The 20181-nt window shown below is 45.7% G+C and overlaps 1 protein-coding gene across 1 annotated transcript; it reads right to left on the bottom strand.

Annotated features, from left to right (window-relative positions):
* Positions 1 to 211: 211 nt before the first annotated feature.
* On the bottom strand, positions 212 to 14365 carry LOC128946177 (olfactory receptor 14J1-like; the record flags this gene model as incomplete). The annotated part of the gene is made up of 2 exons (XM_054290076.1): positions 212 to 223; positions 13904 to 14365. Coding segments are annotated over 2 exons (474 nt in total), but the record flags the coding sequence as incomplete, so codon positions are not given.
* Between the last annotated feature and the right edge of the window lie 5816 nt (positions 14366 to 20181).

Here is a 20181-nt window from a genome sequence, read left to right as displayed (position 1 = left end):
CCACTGAGAGTAGAACTCCAAGCAGGAGCAACCCTGACAGGAGAAATCATTCACAATGAAAAAAAGAGAGAAAATGTGGCAAAGCAGATGTGGGGATACTCTGTGAGGATGATAAAATGCTCTGAATCACCCCTGCCTAGGCACGTCTTCTGCAAAAAGGTTTTGTTAAAAACTGAACACCTCCCATGAAATACAGATTGCTCTTTCCCCTTCACTTGCCTTGCTGCGTGAGTGGAGACACTCACTCCTTATCACTGAGAATTTTTGCCCTTCAGCACCTCACATTTAATCAAAGATGATGTACTACCTTGGCACCATCAATGAAAACAGCCCTGCCCTCGTGGCAGTGTTTGCAAAGTCTTCCCTCCTCCTGTCTCCACGTGTGACAGACGGAACCATCCCCTTCTGTCCAAACTGTGCCTGAGCTGAGTGAGGGCTCCAGGAGCTCAGGAGCAAGAGCACCGCATGTGGGAAGGTTTTGCAAAGCTTCCTAGGCACCAGTAAACTCTGGGTTTGCCAGTCTTCCCCTGCAATATTGTCCTATTCAAGAATGATCTTGGAGGACACTGTGCCTCCAGCTCACTCAAGAAAAAGTTTGTTTTCTTCAAGACTTGAATAGAGGAAAATGAAAATTGTGGTTTTTAGAGTGAAATTCGGGGGTTGGTGTGGCTGGGTTCGCTCCACTATTTGCTGGGGAAAGTAGGGCAAAAGCTTTAAATTCCCAGCAGAAGCTGACTACCAGCCCACACAGACCTGAATGAGGCCCAGGTGGGCTTGCTGCACGCTGGTCCAAGGGAAAAGCTGGAACAAAGTCCCCTTTTATTGCAGATGGAGCCTGTACTGGTGTCTCCAGGGCTGTCTGTGGTAAGACACGGCAATCCAGCCAGAAACTGTGGATATGAGAGTTCCAACAGCAACCTGCTTCTCCAGGGTGAGGGACGAGGCCAGCCCAAAAGCCTGGAAGGTGCTCTGGGCACTGGAGAAGGCCAGGCTGTCCTTGTGCAGGGATGGCCTTCAAAGGGGACCTCACACCTTGTGCTGCTGACCAAGGGCAGCTGGTGGCCTTCCACAAAATGCTTCTTTTGTCCAGCTCTTGGAAAAGTTCCAGCCAGCAAAAATTCCTGCTGCTCACACCAGCCCTTTCCAAGCAGGAGGAATTTCAGCAGCAGCCTGATTGCTTAGTGGCAGGAGAATAAAATACTTAGCTGAGCGTTATCAACTCTCTGTCAGAAGCCACATCCTCAGCCCCTCATCTCCTCCAGTTGTCTCAGATGTGGAGGAAGCAGCAGGAAATCTCTGATCCTGGAAGGGAAAGCAGAAGCAGGAGAGGCAGTGGCTGGTCCCTGGGGCCTTGGGAGCAGTGAGAGCCATCCAAAACAGGATCTCTGCTTGGCTGTGGAGATAAGAGTGACCAATCAGCAATGCTCTGTGTGAGACTGGAGCCATCTGTGAAAAGTGAGCATGGAAATCTGACCTTGCAAAACAGAGGAAAAGGTGTCCTTGGGTATTTGCCAAAGCTCGCAGGGGCTCTGAGCCACCTGGTCTAGTGGAAGGTGTCCCTGCCCATGGCAGGGGGTTGGATCTAGAGGGTCTTTAAGGCCCCTTCCAGCTCAAGCCCTTCTGTGAGTCTGAATTAGAAACCCACAATGACAAAGAGAACACAGCAAACCTGGCCTCCGCTGGGGGGTTGATGTCTGCAGTCACTTGTGTCACCTGGAGTCTGGTTTGGATCTGAAGAAATTTTCATGGTCCCAAAGTATTTCAGTGTGACTTTCCTGGTTCAGGGCCCCAAAAGATGCCAGAACAGATTATCTGCAAGCACAGAATTGGTTAAGCTGCCTGTGAACCTGATGGAAGAAGTATATTCATGTTATTGCAGCATTTACCCTGTACAGGTGATATTTGGTTTCCATTTTGAAGATGAAATGTTCTTGCACAATGCTTGTATATGCAGAAATACTGGCTTTAAATCCTAATTCCATCTTCACACAGGGATGTGTAATCCCTCAGAAATGTTTAACACAGAGCCATATTAGCTTTGGGCTGGGTGGTGTGGTTTGTTTAAAGTTTGTGATGAGTAATGGCAGTGTTAACAAATACCACTCTTGTTAATTTGGGTCCTCCCTTTATCAACCCTGTTGCATAGAAATCACTTCTTTACAGCAGAGACTAAATGAAATCCCTTCATACAGATGAGAATTGTGCAATTCAGGCTGATTAAAGGGGAAGTTTTCTGTTATTGTGAAAGGACAATTTAGATAACCTGTTTGCTGTTCATCCTGGAGGTGCTTTGCAGTTAAGAGTGAAAAGGAAAAGGACATTTCTCTGAAGAAGTGTCTTGAATAAGCTTTTTGTATTACCAGAAGCAGCTACATTGATATTGACCTCCACAATTAGAAATGCACAACAACCACTTAGGTGACTTAATCTGGCCATGACTTTTAGCTGCAATTCCAAAATCTCATCAAATATGTTGCTATCCTTTAAACAAGGAAGGAGAGCACAAATACCAGCAATTCTCATCAGCCTTCTGGGTTGGAAAGACCATTTAATTTATGCTCCCTTAGCTGTTAGCCTAAACTCTGCTGTGCAAACCTTAGGTCTGTGTTGGACCTCATAAACTTCTTGAGCATCAACTTAGGTGCAACCCTGCTACAAAACCCTTCAGGCACCACACTGATTTAGAGTGGCAGGACTTCACTGTTCTAGCAGAGAATTTTATTTACTTGCTCCTGCAAGTCATTTCCAGAGTAGAAGTGAAATCAGTGCCGTGCTATCTGGATGTGATAGGATTTTCCTCCTGTCCCAACAGACAACAGGGGAAAAGATTTGTTTCTATTATACCATTACATCTAAATCTTTGGTTTGAGAGCAAAAGGAAAATGTTCCTTTAAGAAGTTCTGCCCAGACTTTTTGGCATGAGGACAAACTGTGGTGTGCTGGCAGGAGCAGCACTGTCCCTGTGGGTGCAAACCCCCTGAAGGATGAACAGGCTGCTGGCACAGGGGCCACACCCGCAGCATGAAAACCCACCGTGCCATTAACTCGATGCAAACTAAACACAAGTGACTCAGCTCTGCATCCTCAGCAAGGACTTGCCTCTGCAGAGATGTTACTGACAGACTCAGCTCTTGTTTGCAAGGGCTGTTAAATTGTCACACAAATCAACCACCCCTCCCTCTCTTGTCCTTGGCGTCAGGCTGCTGAGCTGCTGCTGAGAAAGAAGCGGCAGAGTCCTTCAGGGCAAACGGGGACTTTCCAATGGGCAGAAACTTCCTCCTTTGTTTTGTTTTCAATGACAACAGAGGGGTTTGTCTTCAGTCCCTGTGTCAGCAGGGAAATTGTGCCTGCCCATCACACCTAGGATCTGAACAACCTGGATTTTTATTGGTGTAAAACCCACAGTGACCTGACCTTCTGCAGGAATATGGAGAGAAGAGTCAAAAGGGATTCCTGGAATGTTGCAATAAGCAGAAAGTGGTATTAAACATATATAGATAAAAAGACATAAAAGCTCATAAAAGCTCATATGGAACTGATGTAAACCTAATAAAAAGAAGCATTTTATTGTAATAAAGAGTGAGGGTTGCAGACCACAGTGTGAGATATAGCTACTCTTCATAGTTTTGGAAGGTTTATTAAACCTTATCAAAAACACAACAGAAGACTGAATAAAGAAAAAAGGTTACAGCACCAGGAGCAAAAGATTTTCCTCGCCATGTGCTCAGCCCCCTCACACTGGAGACTTTCCCTTTTTAACCCTTTAACCCCTCCCAAAGTTTTGTCCATCAACCCCTTCTTTGCTGTCCAGTGGTGGAGATCTCTTCCTCAAATCCTGATTGGGGGTCAAGTGTGGCCATAGTGACAAGCCAGCCCTCCCAGATGTCCCAACCCCAGCTGTCCCTTGATAACCATGGGATGGGGTGCAGAATAACTATAAATCTATAAAACTTTTCTTAACTTATATACATGATATTTTTCTATTAATTGTGAGAGTCAATCATCACATGACTCATCTATCACAACAGGAAAAGAAGTTTCTGGTGGGAGGAACACTGGTTTTAAAGGTAGGACCAGCTCTTGAGGTTTGATTTGTTCCCTCTTTCAGATTACAAGGAAGCCATGGTGTTCCAGAGTAGAAGCTGGTCCCAAAAGTTTGAGAACAGGGTGTGATAAGATTACCAGGGTATTTTATCCGTATCTAGGAAGAAGCCCTGCAGAGCTTCTCTTTAGCTTTGACTGAAAGTAGAAGTCCTGTTTTTACCAAGAATTTTGATCTCTTCGTGTTTTGGAGAAAGAAAAAGAAAACCCCAAACCACCTGAAGTTTACATTGAGGTGAGGTGTATCACAGAGGGATGAGGGCTCACCAAAGCAAGACACCGTCCTGTAATTTAAACTGTTCTTTCAATAAAAACAATAATTTCTCAGTACATGTGGATTTCAGCAGGCACCAGATTCCCTCTTCTTGTTCTGGCCTTTCACATATCACTAAGGGAAGGTGAGGCTGTGAGGCTGTGTCATTGTCATTCAGATTTTTAATTCTTCAGAAGTCAAAACTGAATTCAAGTCAAGTTCATTAAACTGCAATTTACATGTATGATAAATAGGTATGATTCGTGCTGATAAAAATTGAAACAGCAATCAATATTGATACAGTAATTGATATTTGAGAATAATAAAATAGTTAGAAGTTGTAATGCCAAAGAAGAGAAGGATAGGAGGGGCTCCACCCCCCCCCCCCCCCTTCCCAGGAGATGTTGTCAAGGACCACAGGAAAGAAGCCAAAGATGTCATTGCTAAAAATGAGCAAAAACCTGGTTGGGTCCCAGAAAATGGTAATTATAAGGGATTTATTGCCTTGATATGTAGATGCAGTGATATGTTAGTCTTGGCTAACATTGTACTGGCTTGGTGCGCATGTGTAACCCAAACGTGAATTAAAGGACACAGAAGAAGACTACAGAGCCTTCATCAGTGACGACCCCCAAAGACTTGTGTGACCACCAAACCGAGTGGTGGCGCATGTGTGGTAAAGGTGGTAATGAAGGCTGAGATAGAGATATGACGAACCGAAAATGGGAGGAGATGGTATTGACACATGGCATATAAGGGGTGATTTTCACTTTGCAAGCTCGTATGTGATGTTGCAAGGGTCCCAGAACCCTGCCCTCCATACCCCGTGGTTATCTTTTGCTTATGCGCTATTATTGGAACCAAATTATCCCTTATTTTAATCAAATTATATTGTATCAAATTTTATAATTTTTTTTTATTTTAACTATTAAATTAAAATTATTACTACTTTTAATATTGTTTGGCTTTTTTTATGATAGGATAATTGGGCAAACATAACAATTTTGGTGGCGACATCCGTGACTCTCTCAACTCCGGGGAGGTGGATAGTTTCTGGGAAGGAGCTCCCCACCAGACTTTTAAGTGGTCCCAAGGCTAGACCACTCTCCCTTGGGAAAAGAGAGGCTTTATTACAATAACACATAAGCAAATTAGTTTTTAAGAGCGTGCAAGAGAGGCTCCCATCAGAGTGCCGGCTTATAGGAGAGAGAGTACCCATAGAAAACTGCTTTGTGCACGAAGACCCTCGTGAGAAGATCAGGCTGTGAGTATCACGGGGTTTTGGGTCAGGGGGCGGCTGTATGCATGTGTGAGTGTGTGTGGAGTGTCTGAGACGGGGGCTGGGCAGTCCCGGACCCCCGAAGCAAGTGGGACCTCCCTGTACCGCGTTTTCGTGTTCTCCGCGAGGAGACCGGCCGGAAAAGGAGGGAAGTGCAAAGTGAATGAGTGGGGACCCTGGGAGGGTTTGACCCAGGGGCAAGGAGGGGATCCCTGGTCCAGGCACCTGTGGGAGGGTCCTTGAGCAGGAGGTATTGACTCAGTAGGGAGACTGAGAAAGAGAGTGAATGAATAGGTTCAATTTCCTTGGAGGGGTTGGTAGCAGGCAATTTAGTATGTGATTAGATGGTGAGAGATCGGGGCTAATAAATTGAGAAAGAGGGAGAGATAGGAGTGGAACAAGTAGATTGCAGAGGGAGAGATAGAAGTGGAACAGGTAGATTGAAAAGGCAGTGTGACAGTGTAATAAGTGAGGCAGTTGAGCCACGAGGTGAGTGTGGGAAACTAAGACTTTCCTGGTACCGGGGATTTCTTAGTTTGTTGCCGCCAGAAATGGGTCAGGGAAAAAGTAAGTTCCTTGACCCAGGGGCTGCGGATTGTAGGAAAAATTCGCAGTGGTTTGAGGAATCGGGGAACCGTGAGGGGGGTTCTCAGGGAAGGAGCATTCCTCAGGACAGCCCACTGGGGATGATAATACAGTTTTGGGATGAATGGAAATCCCGAAGGGAAGAAAATCAAGGAATTCGGAGGGCAGTGCCTAAGGGACATAATATAGGAAAAGCTTTGAGTGAGCATCAGAAAAAATATGAGTCCCCAGCAGAATGATTAAAAAGATTAAAAAGAGACTTGCAATTATATTCAGGTATAGATACTGATACTGCAGTTGGGCAGGTTTTGTTAAAAATTCAGTTTGTGACCAGATCTTGCAGTGACATCAGGAAAAAGCTGGAAAAATTAGAAGACTGGCAGGACAGGGGACTTCAAGTGTTACTGAGAGAAGCACAAAGGGCGTTTGTAAAGAGAAATGAGAAAAAGCAGAAAGCAGATGCCAGAATTTTGGTTGCGGCGTTCAAGAAATGCAGGCAGCTTTGAATACAGAAGAATCTGCAGGGAAAAACAAATGGCGGATGTCAGGATCTATTTTTAGGAAGACAAGACCTGTGCATTTTTCCCGCCACAAGAAAAGATACTTAAAACATTCTTGTCCTACTTTAAAGGATGCGGGACCTACCTGTTTTTATTGTCATAAAAAGGGGCACCTGCAAAAAAATTGCAGAAAGAAACAGCAAGATGAGAAAACTACTCAGGAGAATCAGAGAGGTCAAGAGTTTTGTTTAATGAAGAGGACCGAAATACAACCAGAAGAGGCCTTGATAACAAAACTAAAAGTAGGTCCTCAGAGTGAAGAAGTTGTATTTTTAGTCAATACAGGAGTTTCTCAGTCGACAGTGACAAAATTACCCCAGGGATGTGAGATAAGTCGTGAGCGAGTTTCAGTAATCGGAATTACGGGAGGTGGTTTCCCTTTTCCTGTAATAAAAGGAGTGCAAATTGAAACAGATGGCAAATTTGGAGTAAATGATTTATTGTTGATAGCAGAGGCCGAGAATAATTTGTTAGGCAGAGATCTAATAATAGCCTTAAATTTACGGATAAAACCCTGTGAAGGAAAACTTAAAATTTATTCTTTAACTGAAGAAGATAATCTAGAAATTAATGACATGGGTTGGCGTTCAGGTGAAATGGGAAAAGTTTAGGGTAGAGGAGTCTGGTCCCCTTAGTCCCTCCTGGTCAGCACAAGCCTGTGAATTTTATGCATTACTCTGGGCATTATTAATACTAAAAGGGCAAGAAGGGACTATTTATACAGACTCCAAATATGCTTTTAGTGTAGTACATACTTTTAGAAAAATTTGGAAGGAAAGGGGACTTATAAACTCTCAAGGGAAAAGGTTAATACACGGGGAATTGATAATTCAGATACTTGAAGCTTTAAAAGGCTCAAAGAAAATAGCAGTAGTTCATGTAAAGGAATGCCAGAGAGGGAGGGACATTAGAGTCAGAGAAATAATTTGGCTGATGAAGAAGCAAAAAAGAGCAACCTTAAGGAAAAGAGATACTGAAATCATGACCTTACAAAAAATAGAAATTCAGCAGGAGACACTTTCCCTTCCGCTAGCAGAACTGGCAGCTATAAGGAAATTAGGAGCAACATTCAAGGAGGGAAAGTGAGTTTTTCCTGATGGCAGGATTATGATGCCAAAACCAGTGGCATATTAGATCTTAGATAACTTGCATAGACAGACACACTGGGGAACAAGAGCCTTTCGTGATCACTTTTTAAAATTTTATGGGTGCATAAGGATATTTGAAATTGGAAAACAAATTACCCAGGTGTGTCTTACCTGTCAAAAGGTAGATAAGAAAGTGTTAAAGAGCCCTCCCTCTGGACGACAAAAAAAAAGCCTACAGGCTATTTGAAAAGATTCAGGTTGATTTTGTAGACTTGCTTTAAGTGGCTCGGTGGAATATTTGTTAGTTATAATAGATGAATTAACTCAGTGAGTTGAAGCATTTCCAGCAACTCGGGCTACAGTTTAAACGGTAGCTAAAATATTGTTGGAACATGAAATTCCAAGAATGTGAAAATATGGTGGGATTTAAGTAGATTTATATTAACCCTGATTTATTAAGAAGGAACTAAGCATCCTGGAGTGGCTGCGAACCGCAATTCCCTTGAGCTCAGAGGCAGAAGAACACCGGTGGAAAAAGAATAAAAGACTTTCTGAATAGGTGGGAACAGCCTAAAAAGATCGAAGATCTCCTCCAGGATCACCCACCAGCAACATTATTAGAATTGATTACAGAACTGCAATTCCAGAAACTGAGATTGATAACACCTGTTGCTAAAAGAGCTCAGAGACAAGTAAAATGTTGGGAGTGCAGTAAACATGGTTTAGGGTGTCATCCCTGGATATGTATTGTTTGCACACTTTGCTTTAACTCGTGGTGGAAAGTAAGAGGGAAGAGAAAGAGAGACAATTGATTTGCTTGTTTTGCTATGGTTATGTATTTAGCCAGCTAACTATAGAACTCATTGCTATTGATTTCTTTGAAATACCTTTGAGACTGGGAGACGGGACTCTTCAAGCAGCAATTGGATTAATAGAGAACTTAGATCAATTGGTTCTTGCTATATTGGCAATAGCACAAATAAGAGAATGAGCAACTCATAATATTATAGACCAGTGTCTCATAATTGATAGTTGTTGGGGAGAAGAAGTCTATATATCACATCATAGGCATGTTTTTGGGGCATATTGGCCCCGGAATTGGAGGCAGAGACTTAATGCACTCCCCGCCCTTGAAGAAAATTTAAAAAAAAAAAATTAATTAAGTCTTAGTGTGGTTGGCATATCTCTGAAATTTTGGAAAATATAAATTTATAGTGTTCCTGCCTAACATTTTCCCTGTTCTTTTCATTGTAATTATTTCTTCTTAACTAGCCAGAACAGAGAAATGGAATTTAAAAGGGGACAAGCAAACCCTGTGGGGCTATGGGTACCAAGGAAACGAAAAGCACCAGTGACTAGATCCCAGAATATTACCTTTGCTCCCGAGAAGACTGGCATCTCGGCCCTTGGTTGCAACCCAAGGGACTTTGAGAAAGGTAGAAAGGTAGATTTCCTGAGGATTATTTTCACTGTGATCATTATGGTACCCTGGACGGTTGGCCAAAGTCAGAGAGCCACACTAGAGCGAGTTTCGGCAATGAAAAAGCAATCAGAGCAAAAACCAAGTCCCAGTAATTTCAACATTTGTGACTATTGCAATCACCCTGTGTAGATTAAGGACAAGATGAAATCTGTGTTTGTGATACACCTATATGTTAGTTCTGCTTGCTACAATCACAGCAGTTTTATAGATGTTTGTATTAAGGAAAGAAAGATGTATTGGGTAAGGAAAAATTTGAGATATAATAGACAAGCTCCTTATCCCCATGATGATCAAATTTGCCCTCAATATGGAAGATTCTTTTGTTTTGAAAGAGATGATAATGGAAAGGATCCAAGTACAGGGAAACCAGGCACTAAAAGAAAAATGGAAAGAGAAAAAAAAAAAAAAAAAGAAACAAAGGGGAATAGAGGAAAAAACAGGAGAAAAGAGTCAACAGAATTGGCTGAACTGTATAAACAACTAAAACAGCACTACAAAGATTGGGATTTGCCAGCCTCGAATAAGAATCTGTTTGTGGGATTGATACAAGAGATTGCTACAGAATTGGGATTATCCAAATGTTGGATTTGTAGAGGTCTAAAAATGGCTGAAAGACGGCTGTGGAAAAGTGAGAACTTACCTCCAGAGCAATTTTTAAAGTAGAATCGCACCCAAATTTCTGGAACATTGAAGAGACCTGAAGGATGGATTTTAAGCCATCAAGTAATTAGAATCATTTGTGTAACTCGAGAAAGAAGGAAATTTAATAAAGTAGTGGGGCATACTCTTTGTAAATCCACATTAGTAGTCAATATGGATAATTGTTCAAAAGTTTGGTGACCTGAAACCCCTATAAGATATTGAGGATCAATAAAAAAAAAAAATTGTGAATGGGATGAACAGATTAATTTATGCTAGTACAGAAGTCCTGGAGCTAACCCCTACCAATCCATCGACAGCCTGAGGTCATATTGAGAACAACTGGAGAAAACTGATAAGAAATGGAAAGCCTCAGATGGGATATATTGGATTTGTGGGCAACGAGCATACAGTGAGTCACCTCAAAAATGGGGAGGAACCTGTACGTTCAGAGTAATACAACCCTCCTTCTTTGCTCTACCGAGGTCTAGGAGCAATGTGTTAAGAACTCCTCTGTATGAAACCCTGCAGCAGAGTAAAAGGGATTTGAATTTCAACTTTCCAACAGCAGGAGGGAACCAAAAAGGATGGGAGGAGGGGTGGCCTGCAGAATGAATTATAGCATATTATGAACCAGCAAGATGGGCTCAGGATGGGTCATGGGGATATAGGACCCCAGTTTACCTGTTGAATCGATTAATAAGGCTCCAAGCAGCAGTAGGGGTAGTGTCAAATCACACCTCCAGTGCTTTAAAAATGTTAGCCAGGCAATATACAAAAATGCGGGCATTTGTGTACCAAAATAGGATTGCCCTAGACTATCTGTTAGCAGAAAAAGGAGGAGTTTGTGGGAGATTAAATGAATCTGAGTGCTGTGTATAAATTGATGATTATGGGGAAGCTATCACAGAACTTGCAGAAGAAATTAAAAGAGTGGCTCATGTGCCCGGTACAAAAGTGGAATTCAATCTTGAAAGCAGATTGGTGGGATAACCTCTTTGGAAGCGTTTGGAAAAAAAAGTTAGAGTTCATGTTGTTATGCTCAATTCTGGGACTTCTGTTTCTGCTTTGTATGATTTTGTGTTTTATTAAGCTAATTCACTCAGTGATTCAGGGGATGCAGATTACAACAATGTCTCTAGATTCAGAATCAGCAGAAAAAGGAAAACCAAGATCTATAATGGTATTAAAAGCTGAATCGACCCCTGTTAAAGAACAAAGACCTAAAAAGATTGAAATAGAACAAGAAATGCTAACTAAACTTGAAAGAGAGTGTGAAAGACTAGAGGCAGTAATAGAAATGCTAGAAAAGTTTGAAGCTGAAAAGAGACAACAAGAAAACCAAAATTCTGAAAAAATACAAAAGATATCAGAGCATAGCTTTATAATAAAGCACAAATCATAATGATCAAGAAGATAAATGGGGGATTTGTGATAAATAGGTATGATTCATGCTGATAAAAATTGAAACAGTAATTGATATTGATACAGTAATTAATATTTGGGAATAATAAAATAGTTAGAAGTTGTAATGCAAAAGAAGAGAGGGAGAGGAGGGGCTCCACCCTCCCCCTCCCGGCAGAGTTTTCAAGGATCACAGGAAAGAAGCCAAAGATGTCATTGCTAAAAATGAGCAAAAACCTGGTTGGGTCCCAAAAAATGCTAATCATAAGGGATTTAATGCCTTGATATGTAGACATAGCGATATGTTAGTCTTGGCTTACATTGTACTGGCTTGGTGCGCATGTGTAACCCAAACGTGAATTAAAGGACACAGAAGAAGACTACAGAGCCTTCATCAGTGACGACCCCCAAAGACTTGTGTGACCACCAAACCGAGTGGTGGCGCACGGGTGGTAAAGGTGGTAATGAAAGCGGAGATAGAGATATGACCAACCGAAAATGGGAGGAGATGGTATTGACACATGGCATATAAGGGATGATTTTCACTTAGCAAGCTTGTACGTGAGGTGGCAAGGGTCCCAGAACCCTGCCCTCCGTACCCCGTGGTTATCTTTTGCTTATGCGCTATTATTGGAACCAAATTATCCCTTATTTTAATTGAATTATATTGTATCCAATTTATAGTTTTTTATTTTAACTATTCATTTAAAATTGCTGCTACTTTTAATATTGTTTGGTTATTTTTATGATGGGATACTTGAGCAAACATAACAAAATTCAATCTGCTATCTTAAAAAAAAAAAAGCAGAGAGAACTTTTTGTCCTATTTTCTTTTCCTTTTTATAGTTTGATATCTACAATCCCCAGTTGATATTGACCCCCAGCACCTTCTAATGCAGTCGGAATATATACAAATATCAGGACCCTTCATGGCTGACAATCAATTGCACTTTATTCCCACCCCCTCTCCACCATTTCTTTTATCCAACCCCTGGCACTCCTATGGATCAAGAATGGTATGGCCAGCAGGAGCAGGGCAGGGATTCTTCCCCTGTGCTCAGCACTGGTTGGGCAGCATCTCACGTGCTGTGTCCAGTTCTGGGTCCCCCAATTTAGGAAGGACATGGAGGGGCTGGAGTGTGTCCCAGAAAAGGGCAAAAAGGCTGGGGAGAGGAGACAAAAGGGCAAACAGGGATGGGCTATTTGCCCTTTTCCAGGGCAGGAACAGGGGTGGGCAAAAGGAAGAAATTACTACCAGGGAAGAGTAAAGAAAGCAAAGGTGAAGGCAAGGAAATGCTCAGGGCAGTTTCAGGGTGGCTGCCAGGCAGCCCTGGCTCTGAGCAACAGCGTCTGCAGTGGCACAGGAAACTCCCAGCTGATGGGAACAAACTTTCTGGCTGACTGCAGAGGCCAGGACAAAGCTGAGTGGTTTCCCTGGTGTCCCCCAGCCCTTGCTGGCCCCAGGGGCTGATGGCATTTGTGCTCCCTCAGGTTCATGTCCCCACAGCAACAGCATGGGGGTGCTCCCCCTGCTGTGTGCAATGCAAACAGGGGCTGCTGAGCCAGTGCTGCCGTGTCTGTGCCTGCAAGGATGGGGCACCTGTGTGAGCTGGGGGAGAGGCCAGGGCTGCAGAGGGGGGATGTTGTTGGCAGATCCATGAGGACGCTCTGGGATGCTGCCCTGGGCAGTCCAGCCCACTGGGGATGGACCAGCCCCTGCTCTGCTGCTCCTTCCCGTCTGCCCCAGGGCCCTTGCAGAGCCCCAGCCATGCTGTTTGCCCCCAGCCTGCCCACGGCCAGCCTGGGGCTGCTCACGGGGGTTTTCTGTGCTGAGCATTGGCCAGGCCGTGTTCTTGAGAGAGCCTGGGCAAGGAGCCTGGAGCCCCCAGGGCCTGGCCTGAGGCGTCAGCGCTGCCCCAGCAGTGCCCATGGCCTGTCCCTGCTGCAGCCCCGGCACTGCCACCCCCAGGGCTGTGCCCGGCCCCGAGAGCACTCAGGCCCTGCAGCAACACCAGGGCCACCAGGGCAGCGGGGCAGGGCCACGGCAGCAGCACTGGCAACACCAAGTGTGGCTGCTGGTGCTGGGCACAGCTGCTGGGCCAGCACTGATCTGCCTCCAGCTCTGCACACAGACATTGCTGCTGCAGCTCCAGAGAAGGAACAAAAGGGCATCTCTGCAAAAAACTTTCCTGGGAGATCCTTTAGTTCACTTACAGCCACTGAGAGCACAGCTCCTCATAGAAACAGGTTGTGGGTCACAGTAAAGGAGAAGGGAAACAAAATGAGAAATGGCACAATGACATCACTTTGTAGACAATACTTTAAAATTAAAACAAAGGTAAAGAACCTGCAAAGTGAAACTAACAAAAAGTATTGAAGATTACTTTTATTACAAGTGATTGGCAGAAATAGGCCAGTAGTTTAATGTTTCTGAAAGCATCCAGTCATCAGTGCCCACATGGAAGCCTTGAGCTCCTGGTTCCTCAGGCTGTAAATGAGGGGGTTCAGGGCTGGAGGCACCAACGAGTACAGAACTGACAGGGCCAGATCCAGGGATGCGGAAGAGATGGAGGGGGGCTTCAGGTAGGTAAAAATGGCAGTGCTGAGAAACAGGGAGACCACGGCCAGGTGAGGGAGGCAGGTGGAAAAGGCTTTGTGTCGTCCCTGCTCAGAGGGGATCCTCAGCACAGCCCTGAAGATCTGCACATAAGAGAAAACAATGAACACAAAGCAGCTTGAGGCTACAGAGACACTTACAGCAAGAAGCCCAAGTTCCCTGGGGTAGGATTTGGAGCAGGAGAGCTTGAGGATCTGGGGGATTTCACAGAAGAACTGGCCCAGGGCATTGCCATGGCACAGGGGCAGGGAAAATGTATTGGCTGTGTGCATGAGAGCATAGAGAAAGGCACTGGCCCAGGCAGCTGCTGCCATGTGGGCACAAGCTCTGCTGCCCAGGAGGGTCCCGTAGTGCAGGGGTTTGCAGATGGACACGTAGCGGTCGTAGCTCATGATGGTCAGGAGGGAAACCTCTAATGACATGAAAAACACAAAAAAAAAGAGCTGTGCAGCACATCCTGCATAGGAGATGTTCCTGGTGTCCCAGAGGCAATTGTGCATGGCTTTGGGGACAGTGGTGCAGATGGAGCCCAGGCCAGTGAGGGCTAGGTTGAGCAGGAAGAAGAACATGGGCGTGTCCCGGTGGTGGCCGCAGGCTACAGCGCTGATGATGAGGCCGTTGCCCAGGAGGGCAGCCAGGGAGATGCCCAGCAAGAGGCAGAAATGCAGGAGCTGCAGCTGCGGCGTGTCTGCCAATGCCAGCAGGAGGAAGTGCCTGATGGAGCTGCTGTTGGACATTTCTTCATTATGGACATTGTGAGCTTTTTAAAGACACATTGACAATTTGGACAAATTACCTTGAGTCAGTCCTATGCTATTTTCTTACACAAGCAATAAAAATTCCTTTTCTTTCTTTGTGGAAATTTCATTTACTTTTTTATTTTTGAGTTAAGAATTCGGCTGCTAAGTAACTGTGTGTTTTTAAGAACGGACAGAAATCCTGTTCTTGGCATTGCTCTCACCCTGAACACTGGGGAGCCCAGAGGGAAAACAGGCCTCCCTGTGCCCCAGAATAGTCAGAGCTGCTCATCCTAAACAGCTGCCCGTTGCTCATTTCACCTCCCTCTAGTACAGAATGGAAAAATTATTAACTGTAGTTATAAAAAACGTAGCCTTTTTGAACACTCCAGTTTCAAAATCAATCTCTCCAAACCCTACACTCTTCCCTGATGCTGTTGGCTGGAGGGATACCAAGGGTTGGCCTGGCTCTCTGCTGCCTCGAGTTGTGCCTACTGGGAGCTGTTTCTCTTTACCCAAGCCTTGTCCCTGCCAGTGCTGCCAGAGCCCAGCCCAGCCCTGGGGGCTCAGCTCTGCCCTGCAGACCGCTCCCAGCACTGGGCACTGCCCAGGGGCATCTCCCTGGCAGCAGGGCCTTAAGGGCAGGCCACACAAACAGAGATGCTGCAAGCCAAGGTGCTGCTGCTGCTGTCTGTCGGGAGACAAGGCTGAGGAGGCACTTTCTGAGGGAGATCTGAGGCCCATCTGCTGATGCCCAGGGTGACAGTGCAGGAGTCTCAGTGACACAGCCAAAGCTGACAGCCCCTTTCCCTTCCCTTTAGAAGAAAGCTGAGAGCAGCCCTGGCCATGCAGCACCATCTCCACAGCAGGAGGAATCTGCCCTGATGGGGGTGGCTCCTTCCACCTCCAACTTCTCCCCTGCAGCGTCAATGGGGAGCTGCCAGGCAGGCTGGGAGCTGCCCCTGGCAGGTGGCACATGCCCTGGGCTGGCCAAGAGCCCTGAGGGCTGCAGGAGCTGCTCTGCAGGACAACCCTGGCTGCACATGCAGGGCATGTTCATGTCCCAGTCATGCTGTGCTATGGCTGCTTTTCAAGTCTGCTTTGAGCCAAATAAATAGGAGCAATAATATCAGGAAGGGGAAATTCTGAGCTGGCCCTGTTGTGCCTTCTCCTCCTGCTGCCTTTGCTGATCCAAGTCTTGGCCAGCCCCCTGGCCTGTTGGCTCAAGATGCTGATCCCCTGGAAAACCTTTTTGTTCCAATGGGCTTCCAACACAGCCAGAGCTCTGAGCCAGGTCCTGGCAGGGCCATGTGCAGGCAGGACCTGGGGGCTGCAGCTGTTTGTTCCATCCCTTACCTGCTTGACTACCTGAGCAGAGTTAAGGACAGTGCAAATCTGGAGAAGATCTGGGTATTTCTGAGAGCTGAAAAGTTCTGGATGTGTCCCAGGCATGTCTGGAATCACTCTGTCTCCAGTGGTTTCCTCCTGTGTTAAACACTTGTCTACAGACAAGGCCAAACTCCCTCTTCCAGACTGAGCTGTGCCAGGAGTTACTGACCTCCTGTGCCAGGCTCTGGAGCTGCTCTCATCATGCCCAGATTTCCCTCTGGGAATGTTTGCCTGGCTTGAAACCACTGGCCTGAGCCAGCCTGGCTGAAGAGACCTGGGAGGTGGCCACAGACCCATTTGGTGAGCAGCAGACCATTGCCTCTTCCCAGGCTCAGCATCCAGCAGAGGATCTGACACCAGCCCCAGGCACACAAGCACAGAGCAGATCACGTCCCTGCAGCCCAGCGAGCTGTGACACCTCTGGGAATTTACTGGAAAGCCCTACCACCTCTCTAAGGCTCTCCGGAACAACCATGAGGGAAGGAAATAAAAAACAAGCCCTCAGAAAAACACAAAATGCTGTGTGAAGTACCTGAAATGCCCCCAACAGTTTAACTAGAGCATGGAGTAAGCTGAGAAAATGTATGAACAAACGAATTAAACAAGTGAGCACACAGCAGACAAGTTGGCATGTAGGTGTCTACTGAGAAAGCTTAAGCACAGCAAGGGGAGAAAAAGCAAACTCAAACCAAGGCATAATATCCCTCACATTTTGGAGCAGAGCTCTCAGACCATGTATCAGCCAAACCACTCCAAATTACCATCTGCCAGAATGTCCTTCAAAGAAAAAAAGTCCACAAGTTTGCAAAGCAGCAGTTTAATGTTGTCCTATCAGATGAGAGGCTCTCTCCAAAGAAGATTTTTGCACTTGAGTAAGAAACACTACACAAAAGCGTGACTCTCGTGGCCACTGCTACACTGTCAGGTACCATGAGACAATGAATTTTTGGAGTCCTGGCCATGTCATGGCAGGTACATCTGGAAAGAAGCTCTTTAGCAGCCCCTGTCATTTCATAAGTTACCTGCAAATGTTTCCAGATCCTCTGCATGATCTTCTCTGTATGCAGAAAGAGTCTACATAAAGAACCTGAGCAAACCACTCTGGTATTGTTTCAGAGACAAAGATACACCAGAATATGAAGAGCAGGTTTTGTTTCTCATGTATCTTCCTGTCATCCCTAAATCAGGCTCTGTTTCAGACTAGAAGCTGGATCCTTCCCTGGTATAAACCTGGGTACCTGCTCCTGTCCACGAGGCCCATCACTCCACACACGCTGAGGCCCAACTGCATTGCATATGAGATTGCCAAGTAAATGCAGGTCTGTGCATGCACCATGTGTTAGACTAGGCCATAAATAATTTATGATGCTGGAGAAGGTGACTATATTTTTAGGTGTAGAAATATGCAGATAAAACAGTCCTGACATTCAGTTTTCACTCTGCACTTCTGATCCTGAATTTGAGTCCATCCAATGCATTTCTAAAGCCTCTGCACCTCTGAATGAGCAACACATCCCCTGCAAAGCCCCAAAACCCATAAATCAAAAAAGGGGCACCAGGAAAACCCATGGAGCCCACAGGATACCTCCTGCAGCCAGCACTACACACGATGCCCCAGCATAAGGAAGAGCAGGCTCCTTCCCCTGAACCTCAAACATTCTGCAGGTCAGTCTCCTCTGGATTCTGGCTGCTGACCCTTATTCCTGACCCCACATCTAATCAACACGCCTTTGATGTCAGAGGCACGTGTTCATGGGGCCCAAATCTCTCTCTAAAGACCACGGGAGCTGCTCAAATCAGCACCTTGCCATCCTGAGGCAGCCCAGGAGCAAGGATGAGGAAGGACAAAGGTGCTCACTGGGTGCTTGTAACTGTACCCTCTGTTACATCTTCCCCCAGAGAGAGCTGTCAGTGGGACAGAAGGAGAATTATTCCTTCCTTGGACTTTGTAGAAACAGGGAGGCCAGGGAAACCAAGAAACAATCATAGATTTGACACCACATTACTTCTGGATGTGTCCAATGAGCAAGATAAGGACACACTGAGGAGAAGGGGAAACAGATGTTGCAAGGGCGAGGAAGGGGACAAGACAGTTTTGTGGTGTGTCACAACACAGCTTTTGGTCTCTGCTATCAGAAATAAACCAAGGGAGGTGGAGAGAGGCACAGAGCCCAGGTGAGGGCAGGTCTCACCTGGACAGGGCAGCTCCCAGGACAAAGGCAGCGTGTTCCTTCAGTGAGGCCTCGCTGCTGTTCAGCTCCTCGATCACCAGCCGGAGCCCACCCATGGACAGGAAATCCTTGGCATTGTCCACCTGGGAGAGAGCAGCTTCCATCAGCACAAAGCCCCAGCCCCTGGAGAACACCTCCCTTCACACCCACAGCATCCCTTCCCTCCTGCTTTGACCAGCAGGGAGTTTTACAAGGGATTAAAAATTCCGAGGGAATGGCTGTGGCTGAGTTTAGCACAGCCCTGCCCATGAGCAGAGATGTCACAGCTGCCCAGGCACAGTGTCCTCGTGGGAGGACATTGTCACACTCAGAGGGCATCACTGGAAACTCAAATACTTTGATTATAGCTATCAAAACTGCTCTTGACATGTACTTTGGCAATTCAGGTGGTGTCAAAAACTCAATATATCTGCTGATGTCAAAAAACTCCAGCTCTTTGCTCTCCCCTGAGCAAGCCTTTACTAGGGATCCAGGGAATTGCATGTTTTGCAAATGAAGTTAATTAATTGATGCTGTAATTGTAGCACCAGGAGTCAGGGATGTTTAGGAGCCTGTCAGCACCAACAGGGTGCAAAGGGGGCATGGGAGCGAGTAGCATGGGCAGTTCTGGGAGTTCTCCATCAACAACTTCCCATGGACAAGGAAGGAAAAAGCCAGTCCCAGCTTGGAGGGGTCATCCAGGAGCTTCCCCAGGGAGCAGCCCCACAATGACTTTTCTAAGCAAACAATAATGGATTAACTGCCAGTAGGGAAAAGTTTGCACATTAGTGGGAATTCATCAGCCTCTGGCTCTAAGTGGATCAGGGGCTAGCCAGGCACAGTCCCAGCGGGCATCTGCTCTTGGAGAGGAGATCAGAAAAGGCTCTGAGTGCTCACAGACAAAATTTAGAGAAACAGCACAAACTACTTCAAGTACAAAATTCAGTCCAAAGTCAAATCAATGCATTTTGGTATTCAATGATTTTTTTTTCAGTTTAAAAGAGGATCTGATGAATGCTCAGAACTGCCTGCACAGAAAAATCAGTTTCTGCCTGCACAGAAAAATCAGGTTTAGAAATTCAACATATCTCTCTGAAAGACAGGGACACAACAGCAATCGTTGGCTGATGGAAACAGAATATAAAAATGAGTTATCAGCAGGGCAAGCCGACCCCCTGATGAGGTGGAACAGGACCACAAGCCATGCAGGGCATGTGGGACCCTCTTCTAGTCAATGACTTCATGCTCAGTGTTATTTGTATCTCAACCATGTACCTTCATCAAAATTGGCCCTAAGTCAGATATTTCAGGTACCCAGGAGAAGAAGAAGCTTTGTGTCCTACAGGTCTGCCGTTACCAACCAAAGCAGGACCTGGGGAGCTCCAGCTCATCTCTGCTCCCCAGTGGGACAATACCCACCTGTCCCTCTGCAAAGCTGCTCTCTGCAGGTCTGCTGGGGCTGATTCAGGATTTGCAGCAGCTTTTGTATCCTTTCAGATGCTGTTCTTTTAACTGTCCCTATAAACCAGGCCTGCCAGAGCTCTCACTTTTCTGCAGACCCATCTTTATCTACAACGAAATCTATGCAGCAACCCAATTTCATCTGCCAGTGGGTCCTTTTATTGCTCAGCCTCTGTAAAAACTGGTTTAGTGCTGGAATCAGACATCGACTTCTGCATGAGAGGGAATATATGGACAGGCAGGAATTTGCATCCAGCAGCTGGAGTGGTAAAACCATCCCCTGCTGTAACCTCAGCAGCACCAGAGTCCTTTGTGCTGCCCCAGCGTCAGTGAGACACCACAACAGCAGAATGTAAATTGTGCTGTTGTGCTGTA

The sequence above is a fragment of the Melozone crissalis genome, unplaced genomic scaffold, assembly GCF_028551555.1.
Source record: "Melozone crissalis strain CALT ecotype California unplaced genomic scaffold, PUWL_Pcris_2 ptg000077l_1, whole genome shotgun sequence".
In the NCBI taxonomy this organism is placed as follows: domain Eukaryota; kingdom Metazoa; phylum Chordata; class Aves; order Passeriformes; family Passerellidae; genus Melozone; species Melozone crissalis.
This window is presented reverse-complemented; position numbering and strand designations above follow the sequence as displayed.